At 55.6% G+C, this 12265-nt stretch overlaps 2 protein-coding genes across 2 annotated transcripts in view; one reads left to right on the top strand and one right to left on the bottom strand.

Moving 5' to 3' along the window:
* The window catches only part of FRMD5 (FERM domain containing 5), a 66062-nt gene extending 64507 nt beyond the window's left edge, over positions 1-1555 (top strand). Inside the window, exon 14 of the mRNA XM_086849877.1 lies at positions 855-1555. Coding sequence (XP_086706003.1) covers positions 855-1429 — 575 coding nt within the window. The 3' untranslated portion in view covers positions 1430-1555. The remainder of the gene's footprint in view (positions 1-854) is intronic.
* A 2906-nt stretch (positions 1556-4461) lies between these two features.
* On the bottom strand, positions 4462-12141 carry WDR76 (WD repeat domain 76). The gene is made up of 13 exons (XM_086849876.1): positions 12033-12141; positions 11001-11825; positions 10481-10573; positions 10032-10087; positions 9430-9550; positions 8614-8715; positions 8484-8527; positions 8235-8388; positions 7399-7551; positions 6618-6832; positions 6078-6230; positions 5294-5347; positions 4462-4849 (listed from the first exon to the last, which is right to left on the bottom strand). The coding sequence occupies exons 1-13, from the start codon at positions 12099-12101 to the stop codon at positions 4597-4599; spliced, it is 2292 nt and encodes a 763-aa protein (XP_086706002.1). The 5' UTR covers positions 12102-12141; the 3' UTR covers positions 4462-4596.
* Positions 12142-12265: the final 124 nt, after the last annotated feature.

Raw genomic sequence — 12265 nt, 5'->3', positions numbered from 1 at the left:
TGCGGGGGACATGTCCCCCGTGCCATGGGGACACCCGCCCTGCCAGCCCAGACTGCCCTCTCCTCACACCCCTCCAGCCGGGCTTCCCTCATTCCCGGCCATCCCTGTCCCCCCAGCCGTGTCCCCGAGGGCCCCGGGGCTGCCAGGGGCTGCCAGGGGCTGTCACTGCCACTGTCACTGTCACTGTCCCTGTCCCTGTCACTGTCCCTGTCCCTGTCCCTGTCACTGTCACTGTCACTGTCACTGTCCCTGTCCCTGTCACTGTCACTGCCACTGTCACTGTCACTGTCACTGTCACTGCCACTGTCCCTGTCACTGTCACTGCCACTGTCACTGTCACTGCCACTGTCACTGCCACTGTCCCTGTCCCTGTCACTGTCACGGTCCCTGTCACTGCCACTGTCACGGTCCCTGTCACTGTCCCTGTCACTGTCACTGCCACTGCCACTGTCCCTGTCCCTGTCCCTGTCCCTGTCCCTGTCACTGTCACTGTCCCTGTCCCTGTCACTGTCCCTGTCCCTGTCCCTGTCCCTGTCCCTGTCACTGTCACTGCCACTGTCACTGTCACTGCCACTGTCCCTGTCACTGCCACTGTCCCTGTCCCTGTCCCTGTCCCTGTCCCTGTCCCAGCCGGGCCCTGCCGCGCTCCGGGCCCGCAGCCAGCGGTGACAAAGCGCCGCAGCCAGGAGGGGCCGCGGGTGCCGAAGGACCGAGAACAGGAACGAGGAGAAGCGGCAGCGGCGCCGTCCCCGCGGGGGACACCGGGGCAGGGCAGTGCGGGAAGCTCCGGGCTGCGGAGAGGGACCCCCCGCACCCCGCTGAGCGTCCCCTCGTCCCCTCCCCTGTGTCCCCAGGCCTGGAGTCCCTCCGTGACAGCGCCCACTCCACCCCGGTGCGCTCGGCTTCCCACGGCGATGCCTTGGCGGGTCCCGGCCGGGGCGGCCGCGCCGAGAGCAGCGAGCGGGTGGCGGTGATCGCCGACGAGAGCTACAGCCCCGCCGACAGCGTGCTGCCCACGCCCGTGGCCGAGCACAGCCTGGAGCTGATGCTGCTGTCCCGCCAGGCCAACGGGGCCCCGTGCAGCATCGAGGAGGAGAAGGAGTCGGAGGCGGGCACGCCGGCGGCCGAGGCGGAGGGCGAGCTGCGGGCGCTGTGCCCGGGCGCCGGCGGCCTGGGGCCGGCACAGGCCCAACAGGTGAATAAGTTTCTTTTAAGTGTCCTCCGTTTGCTCCTTGTGACAGTTGGACTCCTCTTTGTTTTGCTCCTCCTCCTGATCGTCCTTACCGAGTCCGACCTTGACACTGCCTTTTTCCGTGATATCCGCCAGACCCCAGAGTTCGAGCAGTTCCATTACCAATACTTTTGTCCCCTCAGGCGATGGTTTGCCTGCAAGCTCCGCGCCGTGGTAAACCTGCTCATTGACACCTGAAGGCAGGAGCCACCACGGGGGCCTGGACCTGCCGCCGGCACTCACTAACCCTCCCCTCCCGACCCCGAGCCCGGCCGGCCGAGGAGGCGGCTTTCCGGGAGGAAGAGGAGGGTGGGCGCAGCCCCCGGAGCCCCCTCCTCCCCGTGCTCCCACCCCCGGAGCCCGCACAGCTCCCACCCCGATCCCCCGCCACGACTTGGGAAGCACCGAGCAGAGGGGAATTCGCTGCTCCGCCGCCCGCGCAGCAGCCGGGGCTGGCGGGGCCGTTCCGCAGGAGCTTTAGCAATGGTGCTACCGAGGTTTCATTTAACACTCGTGTACTCTTACGGTATTCGGTCCGCACTGTGCCCGCCGCCCCCGCCCTCCACGAAGCGCTTGGCAGAGCCCGCCCTGCTCCCGGAGCCCCCCGCGAGGGGACGCGGCCGCCCCGGGTCCCCTCCCCGCAGCGCGGCCGCCCGGAGCCCTCGCCCCGCTGCCGACTCGGCCCTTCGCCTCTTTCCTAAGCCTTGAAGCGTCGGTGCTCCCGGGGGCAGGGGAGCGTGGGAGCCAGGGGACGCCGGGCACGCGCGGCCAAACCTGGCGTGGAGCTGGAGTGACTGTGTCAGATTTACTGGGGTGACCTTTACCCTCCGCCAGCTGTACCTGTTTTGTAAAAAAAAAAAAAAAAAACGAGGAAAAAGAAAAAAAAACCAACCAAAAAAGAAGAAAAAAAAAAAGAGACATTTCAAGGTCTATTTTAACAAGGAAATGCTATTTTGTTATCAAATCTAATCCAGTCTTTTTTTACTTTACGGATGGGGTGACCGTGGGTGCCGGTACCGAGCGGCTCCCAGTAATGGTTTAAGAGAAAACGCCGGGAGCCCAACGCCAGCCGAGCCCTGCTGGGTTTGGGACAGAGAAGGAGCTCTGGTTTTGGGACTGTTCCCCGGAGGACACGAGTTCAGAAGCGCAGGTGACACTGAAGAAGCCAAGGGCCACCTTTAGCCCCAAGCGTCGTTGAGTGCAAGTCAATAAACCCAAGTCACGGCACCGCTGGTCACCAGGAGCAGCAGCCCATCCACAGGGAGCAATAACAGCCAGTTCTGGGCAGGTTGGGGTGACAAGTTGGACATATCAGAAAAAAAAATAAAAAAAAAAAAAGAAAAGAAAAAAAAAACCAAACAAAAAAAGGGTAAACACAGTTGAGCAAGTTTAATTTCATCTCAGGGAGAGATTTTTCCGTAAGCTGGGGCCATAACTGCAGTTTTACAAAGCCTGATGTCCGTGTTGTCTCTGAGCATCCACCACCCACCGGTGACCAAGGGCCACACGGGCTCTTGTCACTGCAATAAGGGGAGAGGTCCCGTCGGGGGACACAGTCCCCCTGGCCAGGGCATGGCCTGATCACAGCACGAGGCCCGAGGAGGGGCTGGGGCCCAGCCCTGGCTCCAGAGCAAGGCAGGAACCCTCGGGGAAGGGTCCAGGAACCCTCGGGGAAGGGTCCAGGAACCCTCGGGGAAGGATCCAGGAACTCTCCAGGAAGGATCCAGGAACTCTCCAGGAAGTTTCCAGGAACTCTCCAGGAAGGATCCAGGAACTCTCCAGGAAGTTTCCAGGAACTCTCCAGGGAGGATCCAGGAACCCTCCAGGAAGGATCCAGGAACTCTCCAGGAAGGATCCAGGAACTCTCCAGAAAGTTTCCTGGAACTCTCCAGGGAAGATCCAGGAACCCTCGGGGAAGGATCCAGGAACCCTCCGGGGAGGATCCAGGAACTCTCCAGGAAGGATCCAGGAACTCTCCAGGAAGTTTCCAGGAACTCTCCAGGAAGGATCCAGGAACTCTCCAGGAAGGATCCAGGAACCCTCGGGGAAGTTTCCAGGAACTCTCCAGGGAGGATCCAGGAACCCTCAGGGAAGGATCCAGGAACCCTCCGGGGAGGATCCAGGAACTCTCCGGAAAGTTTCCAGGAACCCTCCGGGAAGGCTCCAGGAGGCGGAGGAGAGATTTTTTTTACATGATAATCCTGTTTTATGCAACATAGCGAAATTAACTCTTAGTGTAGTGTTCCTACCTCAGCCCATAGCGCTGATGTTTCTATGCAGTTGTGCTTGTCCCGACGCTGACATTTTTTACCCCTGGGTTAACGCTGCAGTGTCGTCCTGCTTCCTCCTCCTCCTCCTCCTCCTCCTCCTCTCCTCACTGCAATGTTCTGTGTGACGTGTGACAGCACAGCTCCATCCCTTGGGAACATCCTCCGAGCCCCCAGCCGGGACCTTCCACCTTGGCTTTCCTCGGGTAACGCTCTGTGCCAGCCCCAGGTCACCTCTGCCGTTGTCACCCAGCGTTTTACTGCAGAACCACGAGAATTGGTGATTTTCCCCTGTACGTTTCTCCCGTCTGTCCCAGATCCTGCCGTGTGTTTCAGGCCCTGTTAGTTTTACCCGTCTTTCTATCAAAATGTTGTTTCTGTAGGTTCTGAGATCAGAAACCCATGAATCTCGTCCTAGCATACTGCATCTTTCAGCAGTAGACAGTAAAATACCTGAAAATGTGAATTTCTTAGTTTTCATAAAGAAAACCTAGAGATTAACCTTTCATGTGCCAAATACTGTAAGTTACATCTTTTTTTCCTTCAAAATGTACCTTTTTCTACATATCCAATACCTTAGTTAGCATAAAATCATTGGTGCCATGAAAAGTATTTTTAAATTTAAATAAATATTTAAATATCATGAAAAGCAGAGTCGGGATGAGCTTTGTTCAGTGATTCTGATTTTTGTTTACTCAAGTGAAAACAGCTCAAACCCTGAGAAATTTGGTCTTTTAGCAGCTTCTCCCTGGAGGGAGAGCTCCAGAGATGCAGGTGAGTCCCTCACGTGTCTCTGCACTCCGGGAGCACAATTTCACAAATTGCACCTGGGAGTTTTGGGCCCCTCACCACAAGGAAGGCACTGAGGGGCTGGAGCTTATCCAGGGAAGGGAGCAGAGCTGGGGAGGGGGCTGGGGGGCTCAACGATCACTTCTATTTCCATGGAAGACCCAGGTACCAAAGGCAGTTTAAACAATTTATTTTAAGACCTTCAAAGTACATTTCTGTCCTGAGAAACAACAGTCAGCTTGGGAACTGCTGAATACGGAATGAACAAAGTCAATGCAGAAAGGTGAGGAATGAAGATCGAAGGCACTTCTATTTGAAGACGTGAAGGCGGCCGCTGGAGTTGCCTCCCACCAGGATGTTCTGGCTGGGGTGCACGACGTTGATGGAGCACACGGAGGCGAGGCAGTCCACGTTGCAGAAGGAGTGCAGCAATTTCCCGGTGTCCTGGAAGACCTGGATCTGCCTGGGCTGTGCCATGCTGCCCACCAGGAAGCAGTGCTCCTGCTTGGGGTCCCAGATGGCCCTGAAGCGGGTCAGCCAGCGGCCCGTGTTGTTGTTGTGTCTGCAGGGAAGAGGAACATTTCCTCCTTGTGAGCAAACCATCATTTATGTCCCATCTGCTCCCCTGCCTTCTGAACCTTCAGCATCCATGCTGGAGATCAGATCCCCGCAGTGCAGCCCTGGGATGGGCAGCATGGGACAAGAATACCAGAATGGTTTGGGTTGGGAACAGCCAGTGCCACCCCTGCCATGGCAGGGTCACCTCCCACTGTCCCAGGCTGCTCCAAACCCTGTCCAGCCTGGCCTGGGACATTCCAGGGATCCAGGGGCAGCCCCAGCTGCTCTGGGCACCTGTGCCAGGGCCTGCCCACCCTGCCAGGGAACAATTCCTTCCCCAAAGCCCATCTATCCCTGCTGTCCAGCAGTGGGAAGCCATTCCCTGTGTCCCATCCCTCCAGACCCACAGGAGCAGCCACAGTCCTTGGCCCAGGTGTGCTGTCCTTACCTGATGGAGCTGAGCAGTTTGGCAGTGGGTGACAGGGATGTGGTGTCGTAGACCCTGGGCACAGAAGAGCACATTAACACCATGAACCTGTCCCACAAATCCAGCCCCTCCCTGACGGAGCATCCCCCGGGAGTGTGGGGTACACGGAGCAGATCCCAGCTGGAGCTGCAGCCTGCCCAGGAGGGGCTGCACAGCCCCAGGGCCGTCCCCCCTGCTCCTTCACCCCCGGGACCTTGGGGGATGCCTCCCCCTGGGGCAAAACCTGCCCAGCCCACACAGAATCAGGTAATTACCTAAATTATGGTCACAAAATAACCAGGAGAAAAAGAACCTCTAACACAAGCAGGCTATTTACACAAGAGCTGATACCATCCTTATTTCAAGTACCAGCTACAAACATACTTTGTTTCTGAGCATTTTGTGTGTGTGTTCACCAGCCAGGCTTTGGCTGGCTGTTTTTGTGGGTTTTGATTTTCTTTGATTGTTTTTTAAAGATCAACAGTACATGTGGATTTTTACTGATAAATATCCCGAGGCAAAATGAGGGAAAAAACAACCAAACAAAAAAAACCCATTAAAAACTACATTAAAAATGTGTGTGCAAGTAAATATTTTATCATTTTTTTTAAGTATAAAGACGGAAGGTTCTCAGTGATGAGTCATGTGGAGAGGTAATAATAATAATAATAATAATAATAATAATAATAATAATAATAATAATAATATAATGGATAAACTGCCCGGTCAGTATTTTCCATGAGGATTCTTCCTGCCACAGCCTTACCTCAGTTTGTCATCAGCACACACCGTGACCACCCTGCTCCCAGTGACAGGTGAGAAATAGGCCGAGGCCACGCTTTTGGTGTGTCCTGTGAGAGAGCTCAGGGGCTTGTTCCCCTTGGCCTTCAGGTACCGAACATCGAAAACACAAACGTCCCTGCAACAGGTACCACACACACTGCAGTAATTATCCTTCATCCACCAGAAAAGCTCCAGAGCAGGGCAGACTGTGTGGGAGCTGCTTCAGAGCTTCAATAGCCACTCAAAGGGTGGCTCTGAGGGATCTGGGGAGCACCAAGACCACCCCAAACCAGCCCTCCATGAAGTCCCTCTGTGCCAAAGCCCACCAGGGCCCATCTGTCCCCACGTGGTTTGGGAAATCAAACCAAATCCCACCGTGAGTCCTGCTAAGGACTGAAAACCTGTTTTCTAAAAGCACTCAGACAGCTTTGACTCTGCACCCAGGCTGAGAAACTCCTGAGCCCCATCTCTCCCCAGCACAGAGACCACTGAGAAAACGAGCAGCTCAGTCTGGGCTACGTACAGCAAGCCAGCAGCCAGGAAATAGTGTTTGTTGACGGGGTGCACGTGGACTGTCCGTGTCCTGCCGAAGCCGATGTCCGCAGAGAGCTCCGCGGATGCCCCCGGGGTGCGGGTGTCCACCACGGCCACCACCCCGCCCCAGTGGCTCACTAGGGCACTGCAGGCGTGCTCTTCCAGGAAGTCGAAGCACGAGAAGCTCTCCTCACTCCTGCAGATCTGAGCACAGGGAAGGTCAAATGTCACCAGGACTAAAGGAAACAGCCAGTTCCTCTAACACCCCAACACTCCCTGGGCTGTGGTTTCATCCTCTCCCTTCTGAATTCACTAAAAACCACGCAGCCCATGCGACAGCCTCACCCAGCCACGCAGGTAACCTGTGAAACAGGGATGCTTTCCACGAGGGAAATAATTAGGAGATAATTAACCATCCAAACCAGACCAGCAGCTGCACACTCCAAATTCCCTGACAGAGCTCCTACAAGGCACTGTCACCTCTGTGTTCCAGCAATCATAGGGCTGTTGGCCTTGAGCACACACTCAGCAAGGATTAAGGATATCTTTCCCTTCTCCAGCGCTCCAGAAACTTTTAATCACGTGCAGAAATGTAAACTTGCAAACTGGGAGCACCCAGGCTGTCACTGGGTTTTGGTGAGTAGGAAACTGCTCCCTATTTATGAGATGTTAACTAAAGTTTGATTCACATGTCCTTGTGGAAACAGAGCTTGAACTTTCTCGTTAATAAAACAACAAGAAATAATGACTTGGTCCCAGCAGTGCCTCACCTCATCAAAGACAGCCCTGGTGACATCGCCACAGCGCAGAGTGTCATTGCTGAGGGACAGCAAGTGAGCAGGGTTGCAGGGAGAGAAGTGCATGCAGTTGACCTGGAAGCTGTGAGGGATGAACATGTGGTGTCCTTCCTCAGTCCTGCAGCTCTGCAAAACGACAGATCCCACAGACACAAGTGCTGATCACCAGAGTTATTTGTGCTCATTACTACAACTCTCAAAGCCAAATCTCTGGGTTTTGGATGTATTTTTGGAGGAGGCAGAGGGTGCTGAGTGAGAGGACACTCCAGCACAGGTAATATGGACAGTGAGGCTGTTTCTAGTCCCTAATTATGGAAAGCTGCAACTTCCTGCTGCAAGCAGTGCCACTGCAGCCACCAGCCCTGGACAGCAGCACCTGGATCATTTTCACCCACACAGCTGCTTTCTGCTACCACATCAAAATATGGACACACTGGGTCACTGAGAGCTTAGGCTGAATTTGTGGCCCAAACTGCATGAAAGCAGGATCTCCTGTGTCTTCTCTTCTAAATCTTGCATCATTTTGTTATTTTAAAAGAAACTGAACAGGTCATTTTGGACCAAGTTCTGGTTTACCCCACAAAGATGACTCTGCTCTCAAACCTCAGAAAAAACAAGGTAGAGCAAAAGGGAAAGCCCTTCTGGCAACTCTGACAATCACTCTTGACAAGCACCAGGTACTATCCCTAAGAATGGAAAAACCTAAAACACTCTCATGAGCCTGACAAATTGGCACCCCAGGCTGTGCCCCACCTGCAGCTGTCCTGAACCACACAGCTGCTCAGATGGGGAGCACATCAACCACTCACCACATTCCAGAGGCCAATGTGCCCCAACTTGTCTCCAGCTGCCACAAGGATGGTGCTCTCAGAAGGGTGGATGGCCATGGAACACACCCGGGCTTTCACCACCTTCCTGATGTTCTCCTCGCTCAGCACCATGCTGCTCAGGCTCTCCTGGTACCTGGAAAACCAAAATGACAACCAGCAGAACGCTCACTAGGGAAGGAAGGAGGACCCAGAACCCGCAGTTCTGGCTGCTGTTTTCAGAGCTGTTACCTCTTTATGTCAGGTGTGCCCCGGTCAGCACATTCTGCTTTCAGCTACAGACACAAAGGAGATATTTAATCAAAATCAGAGCCCAAGTGAAACGGCATTATCCAAAAATGACTGATTAAACCAATAATACCTCACTTATCCTCATCCACGTGCCCAGTAAGGCCTCTGTCCATTTACTGTTCTCTGCCTGATCCTCTGGAACCATGGGCAAAGGTCCGACAGGAACCTGAGGCTGGGATGACATTGGCAGTTTTTGTAACTCAAACCAACTAAAACCACAGACAAGGTGAATTGGGACTTTCCCCACACCAGACATTCTGAGAACAGATGCCTACAACAGGACAGGAAATAAACAGTAAAAACAGAAGGTGACATCATAACCTTATTAAAAAGATGAAGAGAATTTCACTGGCAGCACAAACAAACTGCCTCCCCAGGTTTCCTCCTCTCCTGATACTCCAGCAAGACCTTTACTACGATTCAAATCTATTCTACAGCTCCATGGAAGATTTAAATTCCTATCCTCTCAGAACAACATAGCTTTTACTTGTTGCTCCATCACTGCTTCAAAGAGATGGGAAATATTACCCAGGAAAATAAAGCCAGGTCAGAAGTTACAGTGAAATAAAAACCAAAGTAATAAACCTTTGGATTTAAGGCTGCTCAGCTCCATGGGCTGCTGATGTGGAATGTTTTATCTCAGGAGCCTTCTGTGGGTCCCAAGCTGCACCATGTCATCAGCCTGGGCCACAGAGCACTGCCTGGCTCGTGGTGAGACCGTGCCACCTGCTCGAGGTGACAGAACTGACCCTTCCTTCCTGTCCCTGTGTCACCACTTCCCAACTGCCTCAGGGTCTGCAACGCCCAGTGCCACCCATCAGTGTCACCAGCAGTGCTTTTAGAAAGCTGCTGCCCCCAGCCCTCCTGCAGCCCTTCCCCATCTCACATATTCCTCTGCTGCTGGCTGGGCGAACGTCTCCAGCAGGGGAATGTCCAGCGGCTCCACCCGGAGCAGGCGCCTGGATCGCCGCCGGGCCGGCTCGTCCTCCACCTTTTTAGGCTTGGCTCTGGAACAATGGGAACATCTCAGTTACAGAGCCCTGCCTTTAGGGACAGAGCCAAGGGCACAGCTGGGACACGACTGACACCAGCCCATGCTGGCCCCAGCAGGAGGAATGGGCTGCTTTTCCTGCCCCAAACAAGCACTTTGCAAAGGACACACAGGTGCCACCCCTGTTTTCCCTGGGGTACATCCCACCCGGGCGCTTCCTTTCCCGGCTCTCCTCATTCATTATCCACCCAGCCATTCACTCACCAGGCCTCTCCCACCCTCTCCCATCACACAGCTTGCTCTTTATTTGGGCTTCAGCTCATTTTCTGCTCGACCTGGCACTGTTCTGGCACGGCTAATGTCTTCTCCTCCACTGCTCACCCTCTCCCTTGCACCTTGGTCACACCCTCTCTTTTTTGCTCCCACCTTTTCCCAACATTTGTTTTCATCCCACAATGAAGAACTGAGGATATAAATCTCATCTACTGTTACTGTACCTTTTAGTGACATAAGATCGCCTTTTAGTTGTAAGTTGTTCAAGTCTTGCAGCTGACTTAAAAGAGAAAAACGAGATTAATTATAGATAATGAGCATAAAGAATTAACCTGTATAAAATACAATTATCTCGAGGCAGCAATGAACTTACTGCAATTATTTATAAAAATAAGAAAGAAACTGTGGTTGCCCCATCCCATAAATGCTCCAGGCCAGGCTGGATGGGGCTTGGAGCACCCTGGTGACTATGGAAGGTGACTCTGCCCATGGCAGGAGGTGGAACCAGAGGGCCTTTAAGGTCCTTTCCAAACATTCCAGGATTCTGTGATTTTCATGGCTTTCCTCATACGCAGCTACCCCAGTGAGGAAAGGGTTTCACACCAGGAGGGATGACAGTGCAATTATGACACCTGGAAAGAGCATTTCGATGCTATTTATACCCTGTACAAACCTCATGCAGCTTTAGAGCAGCAAAGAATTTAGCATTTTCTGTAATGTTCTTGAGTCTTTTCCTTTCATAGGCTGATAGGTGGGAGTATCCATCCTACAGAAAGAAAAGCCAGTTACTCTCCATCATACAGTTATATGTCTGCAAGAGAGCTCCCAGGCTTAGGGAATCTCTAAACTGATTAAATTATTTTTAAGTGCTTTGATATAATAGTAACAATCCTAAGACCATATAAATTGAGGTGGTCATGTATCAACAGCAAAATCTGTCCATACAGGCCCAGCTTGCTTTACAAAACTTACTCTGGCATTAACTCTATGAAAAGAACTCTATGAAATTTTCCAATAATATAAACAGTAATGAAGAGACTCAATAAAGAACTTAAAATTTCAGTGAAAGGGTAAAATGAAGTGGGACACTGACAGCCAGAGGTCAAAAATGGGGGGGAGAAACCTACGCACAGAAGGAAACCACTTTAAAGCTTTACTTTTATAAAGATAATAACCGGGGCCCGGGTACTCACCGGGGCCGCATCTCCCCCGTCGCTGCCGTCGCTGTCCGCATCCCACAGCCCGTCCTGGCCGCGGGCAGCCGAGCTGGGGCCGGGCGGGGAGCCGGGGGCGGCTCTGGGGCCGCTGTCGGGCTCCGGGCGCAGCCTCTTGCCGGCCGGGCCGCGGGGGCTCGGCAGCCGCTTCTGGGGCCGCGGCCAGGCCGATGCGGGCAGCGGCGTCAGCAGCACCCGCAGCTGCCGGGCCGGGCCCGGGGCCGCGCTCGGCCGGGGCTCGGCGGGGCCTGACGGGAGCGACTCCCGCGGGGGCTCGGGGGGCTCGGCGGGGCCCGGTGCTGGGGACTCCTGCGGGGATGAAGGGGACTCGGCGGGGCCCGATAATGGAGACTCCTGCAGGGATGAAGGGGGCTCGGCGGGGCCCGGTGCTGGGGACTCCTGCAGGGATGAAGGGGGCTCGGTGGGGCCCGATGTTTGGGACTCCGGCGGAGGCGAAGGGGACTCGGTGGGGCCCGGTGCTGGGGACTCCTGCGGAGGCGAAGGGGACTCGGTGGGGCCCGGTGCTGGGGATTCCTGCGGGGGCGAAGGGGGCTCGGCGGGGCCCGATGATGGGGATTCCTGCGGGGGCGAAGGGGGCTCGGCGGGGCCCGATGATGGGGATTCCTGCGGGGGCGAAGGGGGCTCGGCGGGGCCCGATGTTTGGGACTGCTGCGGGGGCGAAGGGGGCTCCGCGGGGCCCGATGATGGGGACTCCTGTAGGGATGAAGGGGGCTCGGCGGGGCCCGATGATGGGGACTCCTGCAGGGACGAAGGAGGCTCGGCGGGGCCCGACGGGAGCGACTCCTGCGAAGGCGAACGGGAGTCAGCGGGGACGCGCGGCGCGACCCCCGGCACCGCTGGGCCCTGAACGCCGCCCTCCCCGCTCCTCACCTCCCTCCGGTTTCTCTCCTCACAGCCCAGCTCCTCTCGGATCCCCTCTCCTGCCAGACCCAGGCTCTCCTCCCATCTCACTCCCCGTCTCCCCCGGCCCCTCTCCTCCCTGCCCCGGACCTGCGGCTGCTGCCCGCTGTGCGCTGACGGCTCCTCGGGCTCGGGCGGCCCGGGCTGGGACAGCGCCATGGCGCGCGCGGGGCGGAGCGGCGCTTCCCGCCCGCACAGGGGCGGCCCGGCCGGGCCCGCCCTCAGCGCCCTCAGCGCCGGCAGCGCCAGCAGCGCCAGCAGCGCCCTCGGCAGCGCCCTCAGCTCCCTCAGCTGCCTCAGCTCCCTCAGCGCCCTCAGCGCCC

Source organism: Cyanistes caeruleus, chromosome 13, assembly GCF_971803275.1.
Source record: "Cyanistes caeruleus chromosome 13, bCyaCae1.hap1.1, whole genome shotgun sequence".
NCBI classification, from domain to species: domain Eukaryota; kingdom Metazoa; phylum Chordata; class Aves; order Passeriformes; family Paridae; genus Cyanistes; species Cyanistes caeruleus.
This window is presented reverse-complemented; position numbering and strand designations above follow the sequence as displayed.

Bases quoted from the DNA above. Each gene is read 5' to 3' on its own strand.
- WDR76 (XM_086849876.1), bottom strand. From the start codon at position 12,101: ATGGCGCTGTCCCAGCCCGGGCCGCCCGAGCCCGAGGAGCCGTCAGCG. The intron at 7,552-8,234 runs GTGAGTGGTTGA...GTCGTTTTGCAG, and splicing joins ACATTGGCCTCTGGAATGTG to AGCTGCAGGACTGAGGAAGG. The intron at 6,833-7,398 runs GTGAGGCACTGC...CCCTGTGCTCAG, and splicing joins CCAGGGCTGTCTTTGATGAG to ATCTGCAGGAGTGAGGAGAG.